Below are 19,378 nucleotides of genomic sequence, written 5' to 3' on the forward strand. Positions count from 1 at the left end.
CGCAAGCGGAACCAGGGGCGTGGTGTGGAAGTTTTGTTGATCCGTTGCCAGGGCGCGAGCTTACCACGGACGTTTGGGTCCCGCCCCCCTTTCTTGTTGCGTGGCAACGCCAACAACTGACACAGCCTACCAAACCGCAGAGGAGGCGGTTACGCAGGACTCTGCGGCTTTTGGGATCCGAGGAAGCAGGCAGGACCAGAGCCCAAGCTTACTGAGACAGAAGTCACAGCAGGGTTATGCCCTCCAGGGCAAGAGGAAGGTGGGAGCTTGGCAGTGGCTTTAGCCTGGCCGGCTGGAAGGCTCAAACAAGAACAGGGTCGGGAATTGGAAGGACCCCGAGGAGCGAGGGCTGTATGGGAAGGAGGGGCCAGTGGGATGATTCGGTGTTAGGTGAGCTCAGACCATGCTGATGGTGAAGTAGAGTTGGAAGTTCCACTAGGAATATGGGTAGGAATGGGTTGGGATGGGAGGGGGAGGGAGTGTGAAGGGAGAGGAGGGTACTCTGGAGCGGCAGGCTATGGGCTAGGGAAAGCTACGGCCACAGGTACTGCCTCTGTCTCCCGCCTCCCACCTGTTTTTCCAAGCAGAATTCAGAGACTGATGCTGTAGCCCAAGAATAGTCTTGGACCTGAGCCACTTGTTGGCTACTTGAACACAGATCCAACCTGGGAGCTTCAAAATTGATACTCCTTGCTAAGAAAAGTATTTTGTGTGAACTCCCTGGAGTCAGGGTTCCTGAGCCAGTGCTCTCCATCTCTATTCTCTTCCTTTCCCCCCATTTTATCTATCTCTCTTCATGCTTCATCCCCATCCCATTTCCTCCTCTCCATCCTCCTCTGCCCCCTCCCTCGCTTTCCTCTCCCTTCTCTTGCTCTCTGTCCTCCATTCCTATTGGTAATAGGTTGCCCTTCTTCCCCTTTCCTTTTCTCCCTCCCCCTCCATTCCCCATATTTTCTATCCTTCTTCATACTTTCATCCCCCTATCACCTTATACTTGCTCATTACAAGATCATGGCTGGGACAACGAAATGGCTCAGTGGGTTAAGCGTCTGACTTTTGATTTTGGCTAGAGTCATGATCTCACAGTTGGTGGGATCGAGCCTGGCATGTGGAGCCTACTTGGGATTCTCTCTCTCTCCCTCTCTCTCTGTTCCTCCCCCACTCACACTCTCTCTCTCTCTCTCAAAAAACAAAACAAAACAAAACAAAAAACAAAACAAAAAAGCCCACAAGGTCATGGCCTTAGCAGTCCAAGAAGCTTAAAATATCTGCCAAATCTTCCTGTTTAATGACCTTACATTGTGGTGACAGATGGAATGAATAGGCTGGGGTTGGTGCTTAGGCTTAGACATGGAAAAGGTCTGGTGGTTGCCATAGCCATTCCTGAAACCATTTTAAAAATGATGTCTGGAGGCTGGGAAGAGTCTAAAAGTTCTAGGACAAGTCCAGGAAAGTGAGAAAGCTTGGTTTATGGAATGTAGTAGAGTAATTGTAAATGAATTCAACTGGGAGAAACAATCACAATCAGGCTGAAGGGACAGAATGACCAAAGGACAGCAATCTCATATAATTGACAGGAACTAGTGTTCCATTTTATTTTTTTTTTTAATTTTTTTTTTAATTTTTTTTTCAACGTTTATTCATTTTTGGGACAGAGAGAGACAGAGCATGAACGGGGGAGGGGCAGAGAGAGAGAGGGAGACACAGAATCGGAAACAGGCTCCAGGCTCTGAGCCATCAGCCCAGAGCCCGACGCGGGGCTCGAACTCACTGACGGCGAGATCGTGACCTGGCTGAAGTCGGACGCCCAACCGACTGCGCCACCCAGGCGCCCCTAGTGTTCCATTTTAAAAAGATGAGATGGAACTTGGAAAAAAATCTAATTGGATCCCTACCTCTCACACCATATATAAAGTGCAATTCCAAATGGATTAAAAACTTAAATGAGAAAGGCAAAATTTTAGACATTTTAGAACATATAACAGGATATCTTTATGACCTCAGGGGATTTCTTGAATAATGAAAACTTCTAAGTTTAAAGGAAAAGATTTGTGAATTGGACTACATTTAAATTCATCCAAATTACAACATAAAGAAAATGAAAAAATGGGTAAGTGCACACAGAAAGCTTCTGAAGTATTGATTATGTTTTATTTTCTGGCTTCTCTAGGGGATCCACAGGTATTCATTTTGTTGTTGTGCTTCATAACTTACATGTATGTTAACCAGATTCCTTTGTATGTATCAATTGTTACCATAAAATAATAGTAAAGTGAGGGAGCACCTGGCTGACTCTGTTAGTAGAGCATGTGATTCTTGATCTCTGGGTCATGAGTTCAGGCCACACATTGGGCATAGAGCTTTTTAAAAAATAAATATTATTAGTTTTTTAATGTTTATTTATTTTTGAGAGAGAGCATGAGCAGGGGAGGGCAGAGAGAGAGGAGGACACAGAATCCAAAGCAGGCTCCAGGCTGTCCTGAGCTGTCTGCACAGAGCCTGACATGGGGCTCTAATTCACAAACTGTGAGATCATGACCTGAGCCAAAGTCAGACACTTAACCAACTAAGCCATCCAGCTGCCCCTAAAAATAAATATTATTTTTAAAAATCTGGGGCGCCTGGGTGGCTCAATCAGTTGAACATCCAACTTTTGATTTTAGCTCAGATCATCCCAGGGGTGTGGATTTGAGCCCCACATTGGGATCTGCACTGAGTGTGGAGCCTGCTTAAGATTCTCTGTCTCTCTCTCTCTCCCTCCCTCTGCCCCTCCCTCCTGCTTGTGCTCTCTCTCTCTCTAAAATGAAAAAAATAAAATAATAAAAAATAATAAAGTGAAAAAACAAGCCACAGATTGGAGGTGTTTGCCACATTTAGGCTAATAAATGATTAGTGTGTAGAATACATAACTCCTAAAATTAATAAAAAAAGGACAAGCAACTTGATTTCTTTAAAATGAACAAAAGGTATGAGTGAGCACTTCACAGAGGATTATTCAAAAATGGCCAAAATACATGAAAAGATGTGCAACCTCGTTAGCAATAATGATAATATCAATAAAAATTGATAATTATAATTTTATGTTAACAAATTGGCAAAAATTAAAAAGTCTGCAATACCAAGTATTCCTGAGGATGTGGGGTGACTAGAGTTTTTATACACTATAGTGAAAGTGTAAATTGGTACAGTCTCCTTGGAAAACAACTTGTAAAGTTAAATACATTTATGCCCTATGATCAGCCCTTGCACTCTGAGGTATATGCTAGAGAAATTTTTCCACCTGTATATAGGTTTCTTTTAATCTACAGATTTCTCCTTTTTTTTCTCTTGCAATTAAAAAATAAATAAACTGGGTTGTTTGTGCTGCAGAGTCCTAGTCTCTCCTAAACTCACTTCAGTCAGGTCTTCATCCCCACAACCCCACCAAAAATGTTTTTGTTAAGATCGTCAACAATCCTCATGTTATTAAACCGGTCAGTTCTCAGTCCTCATCTTAACATAACATCAGTTGCTCACTCTTTCCCGAAGTCTTCTCAGATACCACACTTCTAGTTTTCCTCCCACCTCACCAGACACTCCTCCTCAGCCTCAAGTGCTGACTCCTCCACTCCCCATCTCCCCTGGGGCATCTAAACTTACTGCCCTAGAGTAAGATCTCTTACAGCCTCATAGCTTTAAATTCCTGGGGTGCCTGGGTGGCTCAGCTCAGGTCATGATCTCCCAGTTCGTGGGTTTGTGAGTTCAAGCCCCACATTGGGCTCTCTGCTGTCAGCATAAAGCCCACTTTGGATTCTCTGTCCCCCTCTCTATGCCCCTCCCTGTTCACTCTCTCTCTCTCAAAAGTAAATAAACATGAAATTCCTTTGTATTAGGATACACTAACTTTTGCTGAGGTTACAAACAACCCCAAAATCTCAGCAGCTTAAAATAACAAGGATTTCTCATGCATCTTGTCTGATTTGAGTTGGCTACATCTCTGCTCTATGTCATCATTCCAGGACCAATGCTGAAGGAGCAGCTCTTACCTGGGACATTGCCAGACTCCTAGCAGAGACTGAAGAGGAAAACGTGGCAATCACATAATAGCTCTTAGTTCTATTTGGAAATAACACAGGCCAATTCTCCCATTGCAAAGGACAAAGCCAATCACATGGCTAACCTTGAGGGCAATGAGATGTATAAGCCTTCTGTAGGGAGAAGCACCAGATCTTTTGGAACAATAATGAAATCCACCATACCATCTGTACGCTATCAACGGATATCTAATAGACTTCTCAAACTCGACACTTCCAAACATGATCTCTTGATACTCCTCCCCATTCCACTGTTCTCCCACACAGACTATTCAGTTGATAACAACTCTATCCCACTGATTGCCTTAGCTCAAATCCTTGAAATCATTCTTGATACTGCTCTCATACTGCACATCTAATCTATCAGAAGTCCCGTTGGCTCTGCCTTCAAAATCTATCCAGAATCTGGGGCCCCTGGGTGGCTCAGTCGGTTGAACATCTGACTTCGACTCAGGTCATGATCTCACAGCTTGTGAGTTCAAGCCCCACATCGGGCTTGCTGCTGTCAGCACAGAGTCCACTTGGGTCCTCTGTCCCCCTCTGTCTCTGCTCTTCCCCCACTCATATTCATTCTCTCTCTCTCTCTCAAAAATAAATAAAAACATTTTTAAAATACATACATATATTCAGAATCTGACCACTTCTCACTATCCTTGCTGCTCCTGACCTGATGTGATTCACCATCATCTTTTGCCTGGATGGCTGCAATAGCCTTCTGTCTGGCCTCCCTGCTTCTAGCCTTGCCTCCGGTGCCCTTAGTCTGTTCACACAACATCCAGAAGTGAACCTTTAAAAAGCAGAGGCCGAACACATTCCCACTGCTCAAAATCCTCCAATAGCTGCCCATTTCTCTAAGAATAAAAGCCACAGCATTTAACAATGTTCTGCAAAGTCCTACAGGCTCTGCACACACCCCACATTATCTCTCTAATAGCATTTCCTACCTACGTCTCCTCCACCCACTTACCTCCCTGCTGTTCCCCTGAATGTGTGCCTTTTGCATCCTCCTTAAGGGCTTTGCACTTGTTCCCTCTGCCTGAGTGCTCTTCTCCTAGATATCAGCATAGATGACTCCCTCACCTTCAAGTATTTGCCCAAATATTACCTGTTAAATTATGCCTCCCCTGGCTTCAACATTTAAAATTGTAACACTCCCCATTTCCTTGGCACTTCCAGTTCCCTTTATTCTGCTCTATATTTTTTCCCAGAGGACTTATCATCTTACAAACTATTTAATGTGCTGTTGATTGTCTGTGCCCCCCAAAAGCAACCTCCACAAAGACTCAGATTCTTGTCAGTTTTGTTCCTTGATGTCTCCCAAATGCTTACAGGAGTGTCTTGACAGTAGGCACTCCCCAAAGATTTGTCAAATGATAGAATGAACGTGAGTGAACACAGGAAGATGAAGAAGAATGCACACTGCATGATACGTTATAAAGTTCTTAAATGAGAATATTTCAAAATATTGTCCAGGGAGTCGTATACACACACAGTATATTAATGCCCATTAGTAAGTGAATGTCAACATTTGCACAGTAGTTACCTCTTAGGGTAAGGATGAGGGAGAAGAGACATAAGATACTTCAATAGTATTGATCATGTTCTATTTCTTTTTTTAAAAATTTTTTTTAATGTTTATTTTTGAGAGAGACAGAGTGTGAGTGGGGAAGGGGCAGAGAGAGGGAGACACAGGATCTGAAACTGGCTCCAGGCTCTGAGCTGTCAGCACAGAGCCCGATGCGGGGCTCGAACTTGGGAACGGCGAGATCATGACCTAGGCTGAAGTTGGACACTTAACCGACTGAGCTACCCAGGTGCCCTAATCATGTTCTATTTCTTAAGTTGGGGTGTTGGTTCATGGGTCTCTTTTATCATGCCTCCTAACTTGTAAATGGGTTATATGTATATTCTCCTGTATGTGTCAAATATTTCAACCACAAAATGTTTAAAAAAAAAAAAAAAAGACCAGAACTAGCTCTAGGAGGAGTTGAGGAATGGTATTCTAAACAAAGAAACACCATGTACAAAGGCCTTGAGGTGGGAATGGTTGTTGCGTTGGAGGACTTGATAGGAGGCCAGTGTGCCTGGAAGACTGTAAGTGAGGGAGGCTGTGACGTGGGATGAATTGAAGAGGTGTGCAGGAGCCGGATCTTGAAACTCGTGGTTAGGCATTTGGATCTGATGCTAAGTGCAGTGGGAAGCCATTGGATTGTAAGCAGGTGAGAGACATGATCAGATTCATGTTTGCAAAAGTGTATTTGGCTGTGGTTTTGGCTAGCTCACAATGCCAAAAGTGAGCTTCCCAAAATATGAAAGAACACAGGTGAATTTAAGCCTTCTACCCTGTCACTTGACTAGAGAATAAGTAGCAAATAAAGAGGAAAACGTGGTGCCATTTACTGAAATAGGGAAAACTGAATAGAGCATAATACAAATAGAGGAGACTTGTAAATGAGTTTGAGAATTAGAAAGATGAGCAGGGGTCAGATCATGAAGACTGATAAATCTGGCAAAGAGGGTTACATTTTATCTTGTAAACACTGGGGAGCCATTTGCTTTAAAGCTGCTTTTAAAGTTGTTGTTTTTTAAGATCTTTTATTTTTAAGTGATCTCTACACCCAACATGAGGCTTGAACTTACAACCCTGAGATCAAGAGTCACATGTTTCACTGAGTCAGCCAGGCACTCTATTGCTTTTAAAGGTTTTTTTTTTTTTTTTACTGTCTATCATTTCTTTATTTTTTATAATTTACATCCAAGTTAGTTGGCACATGGTGCAACAAAGATTTCAGGAGTAGATTCCTTAAGCCCCTTACCCATTTAGCCCATCCCCCCTCCCACAACCCCTCCAGCAACCCTATGTTTTCTATATTTAAGAGTCTCTTATGTTTTGTCCCCCTCCCTGTTTTTATGTTATTTTTGCTTCCCTTCCCTTATGTTCATATTTTGTATCTTAAAGTCCTCATATGAGTGAAGTCATATGATATTTGTCTTTCTCTGACTAATTTCACTTAGTATAATACCCTCTAGCTCCATCCATGTAGTTGCAAATGGCAAGATTTCATTCTTTCTGATTGCCGAGTAATACTCCATTGTATATGTATACCACATCTCCTTTATTCATTCATCCATCGATGGACATTTGAGCTCTTTCCATACTTTGGCTATTGTTGATAGTGCTGCTATAAACATTGGGGTGCATGTGTCCCTTCAAAACAGCATACCTGCATCCCTTAGATAAATACCTAGTAGTGCAATTGCTGGGTCGTAGGGTAGTTCTATTTTTAATTTTTTGAGGAACCTCCATATTGTTTTCCAGAGTGGCTGCACCAGTTTGCATTCCCACCAGCAGTGCATCCTCACCAACATCTGTTGTTGCCTGAGTTAATGTTAGCCTGTCTGACCGCCATGAGGTGGTATCTCAGTGTGATTTTGATTTGTATTTCCCAGATGATGAGTGATGTTGAGCATTTTTTCATGTGTCAGTTAGCTATCTGGATGTCTTCTTTGGAGAAGTGTCTATTCATGTCTTTTGCCCATTTCTTCATTGGATTATTTGTTTTTTGGGTGTTGAGTTTGGTAAGTTCTCCATAAATTTTGGATACTAACCCTTTATCTGATATGTAGTTTGCAAATATCTTCTCCCATTCTTTCGGTTGCCTTTTCGTTTTGCTGATTGTTTCCTTTGCTGTGCAGAAGCTTTTTAATTTGATGAGGTCCCAATAGTTCATTTTTGCTTTGGTTTCCCTTGGCTTTTAAAGGTTTTAAGCTGAGGTGCAATGGTCAGATTTGCTTTCAGAAAGGTCACTCTGGTAACTAGCGGAGAGAGAGAAGTAGAGAGGGTAACACTGGAGCAAGGGAGACCACTGAGGCTCCTGGGAATATTGTCTGGCACCCAATTGTGAGGCATGAGTTAGGGTGGTGACAACAGAGATGTAGGACACATATATGAAGTATACCAGTAGGTAAAATCAGTAGGAATCAGTAAGTGGTCAGACACTGTAGGGAGAAAGGAATGGGGGTTAGGGGTGTAGTCAAGGGTGATGGTTAGCACTGATTAGCCATTCCACCCCACCCTTGCTCCAGATGAATAAGACAAACCTGCCAGATCCGAAGGAGGTGGCAGCCATTGAGGCTAGAAAAAATCAAGAAAAACAGCGACAGAGCCGATTCGTCAATGTGCGGACCCAGGTCATGGGGGTGAGTGGGAAATGGGGACTTTCTTGGGACCAGGAGTAATATCACTCCTGCACCCGGAGCGGAACATAGCAGTGTCTGTTACAGCCCTCCTTGATTTGAGCAGGCCCTCGGGTTGGAAAGGAAGGAGAATGGAGAGAAGGCATCCACTCCCAGGTGTGGGAAGGAAGAGGGCTGGGGGTACAGGGGAAGAGACTGGGGGAAGAGGAGCCAGTGACAGCAGACTCTCCTCCAGTCAGCTCTGGGCTGAGTGGCCTGGTTCTCGAGAGACAGACAACATGGAGCCAAAAGAAGTCTAAAGAATATTTGGTATTGTATATGCCTAAATGCTATCTGGAAGGCCACATAAGAAACTGTTAACTAGGCTGAGAGAGATGGGAGGGACTTACTCTTCACTAAACTATATTCCCTTTTGCACTATCTTGAAATGTTTTAAATGAATTATAATCAAAATAAAGAGAAAATATTGATAGTTTAAGAAAAAATAAATTGCTAAGTAGGTGGATAGATGGAGGGATGCAGCATGGTATTCTGGAAAAGACCTTATACCTATGCTCAAGGCCAGGTCTGCTGTTTACTAGATGCATGGCTTTAAATGAGTCGCCTATCTTCTCTGAGCTCCAGGCTCCTTGGTAAAATGAAGCTAAATAAAGGAAGTGTGAAAGTGAATATTAACATATGGTGATGCCTCTGGAAACCAGAGGTATAGTGCCTGACATAAGTAAGTAGTTGGCTGAGAGATGTGTGGTGTGATTGAGATCCAGTTGGCAAGCTTTTCCTCAGGGTCTGCTCTGTGCCAAGCACTGGGTTGGGCAGAAGGGTACAAAACTGACTAAGGCCCGGTCTCTACCCTGAATGGGCTCACAGTCTGGTGGAAGAGATCATCAAGAGAGGCAAACTTCAATATAATGTGGACAATGGGTCCTAGATTCTATGGTAGTAAGGAATGCCTAAGGAATTAGGAAGGTGAAGCCTGGGCTGATCTTGAAGGATGAATAGGAGTTTGGGTAAAAAGAGGAAGAAAGAGTTCCAAGTGGAGGGAGCGGCTGGAGCAAAGGCTATTTGTTCAGAACAACCTAAGATGTAACATAAGCACAGAGCTCTTGAGGGTGGGGTGGGTGAAAAAGGTACTGAGATAAGGCTGGAGAAGGAGGCAGAAGCTAGACCACCGAGGGGCTTACAAGCCATGCTCAGATGATAGAATATTATCCAGTAGGTATTGGGAGTCTATTGGAGGATTCTGAAGCAGGTAAATTCTCAGCAGTTTGTGTTAGAGCATCCAAGGATCGCTGCTGTTCCCCCACCCTGATCTACCTCTTTCCTTGGGATCAGGTGGATGTCAAAGCCCTCGACAGCCAGGTGGAAGAGCGAAAGCTTCGAGAGGCAACAGAGCAGAGCAAGGAGGCAGCTTATGGTAAAAACTCAAGGCAGAGGGCAAGCCAAGAAGGCTAGTATAAGGGCTTGAGTGGGCTGAGGTAGGGCCGTACTGCCTTGGGGTGGGGCCTGAGGCCTGGGGTGTGGTGGGACAAATCCGATGGGCCTTGGGAACAGAGGCCATGCTGAGTGGGCTCTGTCTCTGCCTTGGGGCTTTTCCATGTTCCTTCCCACCACTCCCAGCTACTTACCAGAAGCAGTATGATATGGTAGCCCAGATGCTAGAGAAGGAAGAGGCAGAACGGACACGTCGGCTGGCCAAGAAAGTCCAGGAATTTCGAGAGCAAAAGCAGCAGGTCAAGAACAAGCAGGAAATTGACTTTTGGGATCCTAGCCGACAGTGGATGGAGTATCCAGCCTATCTCAGGGACAGCGAATCCTGCTATGGTCCATCCAGCCTGCAGTACTTTGCAAGGGAGGACCTGGAGAAGGCCACATGCCTGAAAATGCAGCAGGAGCAGTTCAGGCAAAGCCTGGAGAAGCAGCTGAAGGAGCGACAACAAGTCAGGGTTGATAAGAAGTATTCAGGTAGGCAGCCGGAGCCCTCCAGCTTTATTGTAGGGATACAATATATATAACATATAACATATAAAATATGTGTTCGTCAACGTTATGTTATTGGTAAGGTCAACAGCAGCAGTAGGCTATTAGTAGTTAACTTTTGGGGGAGTCAAAAGTTATATGTGGATTTTTGACTGTGGGGGGCATTGGTGCACCTAAGCCCTGCATTGTTCAAGGGTCAGCTCTATAATGTGGTTAAGATAGTTGCTAGGGAGAAAAATAAAGCACAAAAGGGGGATATGAGGACTTTGGGAGACGGGTGCACAGTTGCAATTTTAAGTAAGGAAAACCTCACTGAGGTAACGTTTGAATACAGATCCGAAGATGAGGAAGTGAGAAATGCAAACATCTGAGGGAAGAGCTGTCCAGGTAGAAGAAATAGTACAAAGGCCCCGAGGCAGGAGAGAGGGTGTCTGGAATGTTTGAAGAATGGCAGTGGGGCCAGAGTAGCTGAAGTAGACCCATTGAGGGGAAAAGTGATAGAAAACAAGTTCAGAGAGATGGAAGGGGCCAGATCCAGAGGGCCTTACGGGGCATGGTGGGGACTTTGGCTTTTACTGAGTGAGGTAGGAGCCATGGGAGGGTTTTGTGCATTGGAGTCACGTGATTTGTATTTTAGCTGTAAAATTTTGCCAGCCATTGTGGAGACTAGGTTAGAGGGGAAGACTAGAGGCAAGGAGATTAGCTAGAATGCTGTTGCAGCCAAGAGGAGGTGGCCAACAGGCAGCCATGTAGCTATATGATTCTGAGGTGGCATATAGCCAGCCAGCCTGGGGTGCAGGGAGAGATCTGGAGGTCCAAGATGGGGAAGGCTGTGCAGATGAGCAGGATGCTAAGCCTGAATGGAGCCTGGGAAAGGGTGAGCAAATGGTACACTCTGTGAGGACAAAGGTCAGAGCTGTCTTATTAACCACTACAACCCCAGTGACTTACACACTACACTACCTTGTACATGGTAGATGCTCAGTAAATGTATCTTGAGTGAATGAAGGAGCCCATAACAAAGGGATCAGGGAGGTAGGATAAAAGATACATCAAATAATAAAAAGAGCTAACCTGTATTGAGCACTTACTGTATACCAGACACTCTAAGTTTGCTACCATATATTAACTCAGGTAATCCTGACAACCAGTGCATGAGGCAAGTCCTAGTATTATCCCCATTTTCAGTGGAGGAAACTGAAGAACAGAGATGTTAAATAACTTGCCCAAAGTCATACAGCTAATGGTGATGGACTCAGGAAGTAAACTTGGGCAAGCTGGCTCCAGAGCCCAACCATGTCTTGACCATGACACCATGCTTGCCTTCTCTCAGTTGCCACGAGAAGTAGGGACTCAGAGGTCAAGGGAGGAGTTTCAGAGAGGGAGTCATCAATAATGTCAAAGGCCCTGGAGAAGTTCAGATAGGAACAGAAACCTGTCTACTGTATTTGGAAATTGGGAGTATTTGGTGATTTTTGTCAGAGCGCTGCAGTGGCGCCATGGGGCCCAGCTACCCTGTGGCAGCAGGCAAGTGTATGAGAAGGCAGAGCTAGGCAACAGGGACAGCAGAATACCAAGGGAGAGTCCACACAGTGTAATGGAAGGAGCATGGGCTGATTCCTCGAGAGACTTGGATTCAAATTCTGACCGACTACTTGCTGTGCAACCTTGGGCATTTTGCTTCACCTCTGAACCTTAGTGTCCTCACCTGAAAAATGGTGCTGATACTTTCCTCTCTGGGTTGTTGTGAAGAGTGAAATGAAACCATGTACCTCTATCCATCCTCCCCACCCCACCCTTGCCATCCTCCAGCATCTGAAGTCTGTGTCCCTGTGCCTCTTCAAAGCCAAGCCTTAAGCCTATGTTCTGGACCCCATTATCCCTGTGCCTCCCTCTACCTGCCCCCAGGCTGTGGTCTCTCAGATATCCCCTGCACTGTGTTTTCAACATTTCCCCTTTCACTGGCCCCTCCTGTGCCTGCTGTAAACATGCTTATGTCTAACCCATCTTAAAAAAAAAAACCTCCCTCCACCCTGTGATTCCTCTAGATGCTGTGAGCTAGCTGTTGTTCTTTACAGCCATACTTTTTGAAAAATCTGCTTCTGCTTGCTGTTTTTTCTTCCTTTCCAGTCACACCTCAACCCCAAGATCACCTTTCTCCCCCACACAAATGCACTGACCCTGCTCTTGCTAAATCGCCAATGTGTTTGTGTTAAGTACAAGAGGTTCTGTTTAGTCTTTCCTCTTTGGACTTTTCTTGCTACACTTGACTCTAATCACATGCTTCTTGAGGCTCTTTTCCTTGGCTTCTGTAATAGTACATTCTGCTCTTAGCTCTCTGACCATTTCTTCAGTATCTGCCTTTTGTGGGCTCCTCTTCCTTTACTCCTTCCTTGTTGAGGCTTGGTCTCTGGCACACTGCTTTCCCTACCCTGCATACTTACCTCAGGTGCCCTCGGCCCTCATTCTGGTTTGAGCTACCATGTCACCACCTCTGTGCTGTGGACTCTCTACCTGCAGAATCAGATCTGCAGATGCCTGTTGACCACCTTCAACTTAGCTTCCTAAACAGAATTCCCTAGCCTGCTCTTCATTCTCTTTTATTTCCAGTGGTGGCCACACCATACGTCCAGTCATCCAAGCCAGGACCCTGGGAAGCATCCAAATCTTTCCCCTCCCTTACTCTCTCATGCAATCAATCGTGTACTGCTAATGTAGCCTCCTATATATTTGGCCTGGCTTGAGCCCTCCAAGATGGCTTCTCTACCTCTATTGTCTCCCACCAGCCTGACTATATTCTATACCGGCCCGGAAGGAGCTTTCTAAAATACACAGCTAACTGTGTCCCCCACCCCACCCCCTTGCTTAAAATCCTTCCATGTTCCCCACTACCTTCAGGGCAAGTTTTTGGCTCTTAGTCTGGCCCCTGCAAAGCTCTCTAGCCACTTGCATTTTATGCTCCAGCAAGAGCACACTATTTGTAGTTTAAGATAGAGAACATACTTTTTCTTGGTTTCCTTCATTCATTTGACAAATATTTATTGAGCACCTACTATGTGCCAGGCTCTGATCTAGGTGCTGGGCATGGTAGTGAATAAAACAGACAAAATCTCTGCCCTCACAAAGGTTACTTCCTAGTGAGGAGAGAGATAGGCAATAAACAAAATAAGTTAAATGTAGAGTATATTGAATGGTGGCAAATGGTAGGGAGAAGAATAAATCAGGGAAGGGGGATAAATGTTGGGGACAGGAAGGTTGCAATTTTAGGTAGGAGAGACGGGGAAGGCCTCACTGAGGTGGCAATATTTGAGCAAAGGCCTGGGGTGAGCAACAGAACATGAGCCAAGAGTAACATCTATTGCAAATCCCTGGGGCAGTAGTGCCTGGCATGTTCTAGAAACAGCAATGAGGCTGGTGTGACTGGACTAAAACAAGGCCTGGAATGCCCTTTGCTCTTTCTTTCTATATGCAATGCACATTTCAAAGATCACCTCCTCCTGGAAGCCTTCCTCTCACCCACCACCCAAAGCTCTCATGATGCCCTGTATACATTTCTATCATTGCCCTTATCAAAATGTGGTATGATGATCTATGTTTGATCCATCTCCCTGTATCTTTCAGGTAGGCACTTGAGAAATCCTTTGTTGCTGCTATTTTGGCTATCCCTAGCCCCAAAGAGTAACTCCTCCACATCCCTACAGTTAGGACATTCCCCTCCCAAACATACATATACACACATCCACCGAGCTTGTTGAACAAACAGCTGAATGAATGAACCAGCAATGGGGTAGACCAGTATAGTGCCCTGGCCATATTTATCTGTGTAGATCTGCTCGATGACCAGCTGCGCCTAGCCATGGATACACGGGCCGCCCAGCTGGCCAAGCTGGAGGAGTCCTGTCGTGTGGCCATGATGACTGCCATGGCCAACGCCAACAAAGCCCAGGTATGGCCTGAACCATTCAGTGTACTGGGCTCTCCCCAACCCCTTGAACAAAGTCCTGGAGAACCTTAGCCATATCTTTGCCCACATAAACTTTCTTGAATCAACACCAGCCCTCTCATCTAGCTGAGGATGTCCCCTTTCACCTAAGGGCCCTCTTAGGGCAGAAGATGCTCTTCCCCACATCCAGACTCAGGATGACCTGAAAATGGAACACCACCCTCCCTTCCCCAGCCTCTCAGTCTAAAGGTTTCCAGAGAACAGGGAAGTTCCCTGTCATCCCACCGCCCCCGCCCATATTAGGTCAAAGGTCAGGCAGTATCTGTTCCTTCTCTCCCAGAGATAGAGGAGAGTAGGGTCATGTCTTCCCCTCCCCTGTGACTGAGGGTTCCCCGATGTTGGGTACCCAAATGCTCATATTTTGGGGCCCCACCAGGCAGCTGAGATGGCTCAGCGGCAGCGCCATGAGCAACGCCATGAACAGGAGGCTAACCTCAAGGAGATCCAGAAACAGGTCACGAGTAACCTACTGACTGAGAACCCCCAGACTACCCAAAACCCTGTGGCTCCCCACCGGGTCCCACTCCATTGTTGGAAGGGCATGACTCCAGAGCAGTGTGCTGCCATCAAGAAAGCCCAAAAGGTGCAACACCATGAAAAGGAGGCACAGCGCCGGGCTGAACAAGCACTGGATGCCAAAAGAGAAAGTCAGACCTTGAGCATGGCCCAGGCAGCACTGCAGCTAGAAGAGCAAGAGAGGGAACTTTGTGCTGTATTTCAAAGGGGGCTGGGCTCCTTCAATCAGCAGCTGGCTACAGAGCAAAAAGCTCAGTGAGTTCAAGGGGGTGGCAACATGAATGCCAAGGGAGGGACGGGAAGGGTCAGGGAGAGAGGGAAGCTCATCAGCTGAGGCCTCTGCACTTCTTTCACAGGCAGAATTATCTGAATTCGATAATCTACACCAATCAACCTACAGCCCAATATCACCTGCAGTTCAATACCAGCAGCCGCTGAGCTCAGGATGGTCATCTCTTCTCCCTCATCAAGCTCACAAAGGCTTGGAGTCAGAGATGAAAATGCTGAAGGCCTCCTCCACCAATCCATCCCCCCAATATCCCTACCTTTGACCCTAGTTAATAAAGTTATTCACTAAAATCAAGGCCATGTGTTGTAACAGGACACAAAAGGTGTGAGGTACTGCCTTTCCCACTCACCCCTGGGCTTGGAGGATCTGACCCTGTCACTAATTCACCTTTCTTCCCCATGCCAGTTTACCCAGCACACAGCGTTACCCACTCCCTGTGAGAAACAGAGGCTTTATTAGGCACAGAGTGTGACTGCTGGGCAGTTACAAGATGGCTACTGGACTTCCTCTCAAGCTGCAGTACAGTACTCCAGGGGAAGGAGGGGCAGAAGAACAGGTGTTTTCTGTGCCCTCTCCCTTCAAGGCTGCATGCGGATGGCCCCATCTAGCCGGATGACCTCTCCGTTGATGAATGGGTTTTCGATGATGGCTTGTACCAGATGAGCATACTCAGCAGGGTCACCCAGGCGGCTGGGGAAGGGCACCTGGCTGGCCAAGAAGTTGCGCACTTTTTCTGGGAGGCTGGTCAGCAGTGGGGTACCAAATAGGCCTAGACAAGACAGTCAGAGTCAGAGGCCTACCCTTCCTTTTTTTTTTCAATGTTTATTTATTTGAGAGAGAGACAGAGAGCACATGCTCAAGTTGGGGAGGGGGAAAGAGAGAAGAGAGAGAGAGAGAGAAAGAGAGAGAGAGAGAGAGAGAGAGAGAGAGAATCCCAAGCAGGTTCTGTGCTGTCAGCACAGAGTCCAATGCGGGGCTCGATCTCACCAACCTGAGCCGAAATCAAAAGTCGAATGCTTAACCAACTGAGCACCCAGGCGCCTTTGCCCTTCCTTTCATATCTACTCATTCCCTCCTCACCTTAGCCCCAACTATGTACTTATGATGCCCAGAAATGGAAGACTATTGCTGCTTAGTTGGTAGACACCTTCCCCTCTCAACTGCCCATGAATCCTACCCAATCCCAGGTGTGGCAGGGAGGGAATATATCTACCTGGAGCAATGGTCATCACTCGGATGCCCATGGGAGCCAGATCCCGAGCAATGGGCAGTGTCATGCCCACTATGCCCCCCTTGGAAGCAGAGTATGCAGCTTGTCCAACCTGGAGAAGGAGTAGAGGTCATAGGTGGAAGAGCCCTAACAAGTCACCAAGGACACACAAGCCTTGTCCCTGCCCACACACCTGGCCCTCAAAGGCAGCCACGCTGGCAGTGTTGATGATGACCCCGCGTTGGCCTCCCTGATCTGGTTCATTCTGGCCCATCTCACCAGCCACCAGGCGGATCACATTGAAGGTGCCCATGAGATTCACCTGGAAGACCAGTAGAAACATGGTGTAGGACCTTTTGTCCCCTAAAAGCTGTGGGGGCACCCAGTCAAATATCTCTTACTTGTACCCCTGGAGAACCTCCAAGGCCTTACATTAAGAACTCGCTGGAAGTCCTCCAAAGTATGGGCCTGATTCTTCTTTAAGTTGTATGTCTTCATAGCCACTGCAATGCCTGCACAGTTGACTGCCACATCCACACGGCCAAACTTTTCTCTTGCTAGAGTCAGGGCTGCTTGCACGTCCTTCTCTGAGGTCACCTTCAAAGGGAGAAGTGGAGAAAAGTATACATCTCCCAGCACACACACTCACCACTAAACCTGGAGGAGGAGGGAGCAGGTCCAGTCTTTGAGTGACAACAGGATTCTGTAATCAAGGGAGAGGCCAAAAGAAAACTCAAGAGTGGGGCAAAGGTGAAAATGTTAGGTAGTATAGAGCAGTGTTCAAAACATTTTTCAAATCTATACCCTCTTTTGATAAATTCACATACCCCTGGAGATTTCTGTGGATCAGAGCAGCTTTGAGAATTAGTGATATGAAGATAACTAGCTTCACTTTCTGTAGTTTCACTAAAAGTTTTTCAACTTTGTAAATATAAAACTACAGAGCACAATATGCATTTTCAAACTGTACATACCAACTCCAGGAGATTCTGATATGTCCAATCTCCATCCCCACTGCCGTGGATCCGGGCTTTGTACATTCCTTATTGCAAATGCTCCCACAGTGCTTGACAGAGAGCGTAGGCCAAAAGGGGCAAGGAGATGGGTCCACTGTCCACATGGATAGCACCCTTATGGAAGGGGACCCCACCAGTTCCCAGGCCTATTTCAGTGACCTCATGTACACACTTACATCAGCTGGGGCAAAGACGCAACTCTTCCCTAACTTCTTGGCTTGGACCTCCCCATCGGAGTTAGGCAGGTCCAGAAGCACAGCAGTGGCCCCTTGCCCCACCAGTCGCTCCGCCGTGGCCAGACCCAGACCAGAGGCTCCTCCGGTTATTAGAGCAACTAGGCCCTGTGAAGGATACGGTCAAATGGCTATGCTGTGCAGACCACCCCCACTCCTGCAAGGGAGACTCCTGGTCACGCCTGCGGTGTAACCCAGGTGTGTTTCCTCTCCTTACTGATGGGACCTTTTGGTGGTGTCTCATCCCCAGACAGCCCACACACATGCAGCGGAGAGTTGACCTTCACCTCCCAAGCCCAACTGCCGCACTACCAGGCCTAGATAAGGGTGACCCTTTCTCCCAGCACCGATCTCTACCCCCTAGTTCCACGACCGCGCGGTCCCAGCTGGAGCAGCGGGGCAGCCAGCAGGAGCGAACGCCCCACTACCTTCACAGTCCGACATGCCGCAGCCATCTTGCCCTGACCTCTCCACGAGCCTGGCCATGAGGCAGACCCTGATTGGCCGAAGCGGAGGGATGGGGCGGGGCCTGCGAAGGGACGGGCCAATGCGCAAGACTCCGGGGCGTGGTGTCGGCTGTTTTTGTCCCTGCGCACTGCGCGAAACCAAGGCCAGGTGCCTCCGGAGTTTTTTCACCTAGGTAAGGAACCCAATAGCAGCAGCACAATACCATCACACCTTCCGCACTACTTACTCTCTAGCTAGTCTTTGAGCAGGCGGCCAGCTCCGCGGGGAGTAGGCGGCCAGGAGATTGAGACTATTCCTTACTCAGAAAAAGCCTTCATTCAAGCATACACATATGAGAGTTTCTCATATGCCAGGCTCTGTGCGGGTCACTGGGGATACCCAAAGGAATATTAAAAGATTCATGCCTTGGGGCGCCTGGGTGGCGCAGTCGGTTAAGCGTCCGACTTCAGCCAGGTCACGATCTCGCGGTCCGTGAGTTCGAGCCCCGCGTCAGGCTCTGGGCTGATGGCTCGGAGCCTGGAGCCTGTTTCCGATTCTGTGTCTCCCTCTCTCTCTGCCCCTCCCCTGTTCATGCTCTATCTCTCTCTGTCCCAAAAATAAATAAACGTTGAAAAAAAAAATTAAAAAAAAAAAAAAAGATTCATGCCTTCCAGAAGGACACAGTTCAGTTCGGGAAAGATAATTACAGTACAGACACAGACAAAGGGACAGAGAACAAAGTTCTGAGACATAAACATGGATATGCAAAGATGTAGATTCTGAGAGCCACCAGAGAGAAATATGTTAAGAGACTGAGAAGAACAGAGATGCCAGATTGGATCACAAAGATATGGATGTAAAGAGCCACTAAGAGAGGGAAGTCAAACTCACTTTTCGTAGATGACATGATACTCTGCATGGAAAACCTGAAAGACTCCACCAAAAAACTGCTAGAACTGATACACGAATTCAGCAAAGTCGCAGGATACAAAAATCAATGTACAGAAATCGAGTGTATTTGTATACAATAATAATGAAGCATTAGAAAGAGACATCAAGGAATCAATCCCATTTACAACTGCACCAGAACCCATAAGATACCTAAAAATAAACCTAACCAAAGAGGTAAAAGATCTGTATGCTGGGGCGCCTGGGTGGCGCAGTCGGTTAAGCGTCCGACTTCAGCCAGGTCACGATCTCGCGGTCCGTGAGTTCGAGCCCCGCGTCGGGCTCTGGGCTGATGGCTCAGAGCCTGGAGCCTATTTCCGATTCTGTGTCTCCCTCTCTCTCTGCCCCTCCCCCGTTCATGCTCTGTCTCTCTCTGTCCCAAAAATAAATAAACGTTGAAAAAAAAAAAAAAAAGATCTGTATGCTGAAAACTATAGAAAACTTATGAAAGAAATCGAAGAAGACACAA

General features: G+C 46.5%; 2 protein-coding genes across 3 annotated transcripts; one reads left to right on the top strand and one right to left on the bottom strand.

Moving 5' to 3' along the window:
* The first annotated feature begins 93 nt into the window (after positions 1 to 93).
* On the top strand, positions 94 to 15,236 carry RIBC1 (RIB43A domain with coiled-coils 1). Of its 2 annotated transcripts, XM_045472309.1 has the most exons (7): positions 97 to 259; positions 8,160 to 8,273; positions 9,603 to 9,684; positions 9,888 to 10,232; positions 14,075 to 14,193; positions 14,627 to 15,021; positions 15,123 to 15,236. In XM_045472309.1, the coding sequence occupies exons 2-7, from the start codon at positions 8,160 to 8,162 to the stop codon at positions 15,202 to 15,204; spliced, it is 1,137 nt and encodes a 378-aa protein (XP_045328265.1). In that variant the 5' UTR covers positions 97 to 259; the 3' UTR covers positions 15,205 to 15,236. The 2 variants fall into 2 exon arrangements, with proteins under 2 accessions (XP_045328266.1, XP_045328265.1); XM_045472310.1 differs by lacking the exons at positions 9,888 to 10,232; positions 15,123 to 15,236 and having other exon boundaries at positions 94 to 259; positions 14,627 to 15,025.
* A 254-nt stretch (positions 15,237 to 15,490) lies between these two features.
* Positions 15,491 to 18,064, bottom strand: HSD17B10 (hydroxysteroid 17-beta dehydrogenase 10). The gene is made up of 6 exons (XM_045472311.1): positions 17,943 to 18,064; positions 17,458 to 17,622; positions 16,698 to 16,862; positions 16,459 to 16,587; positions 16,269 to 16,377; positions 15,491 to 15,824 (listed from the first exon to the last, which is right to left on the bottom strand). The coding sequence occupies exons 1-6, from the start codon at positions 17,967 to 17,969 to the stop codon at positions 15,634 to 15,636; spliced, it is 786 nt and encodes a 261-aa protein (XP_045328267.1). The 5' UTR covers positions 17,970 to 18,064; the 3' UTR covers positions 15,491 to 15,633.
* Positions 18,065 to 19,378: the final 1,314 nt, after the last annotated feature.

This window comes from Leopardus geoffroyi, chromosome X, assembly GCF_018350155.1.
Source record: "Leopardus geoffroyi isolate Oge1 chromosome X, O.geoffroyi_Oge1_pat1.0, whole genome shotgun sequence".
NCBI lineage: Eukaryota > Metazoa > Chordata > Mammalia > Carnivora > Felidae > Leopardus > Leopardus geoffroyi.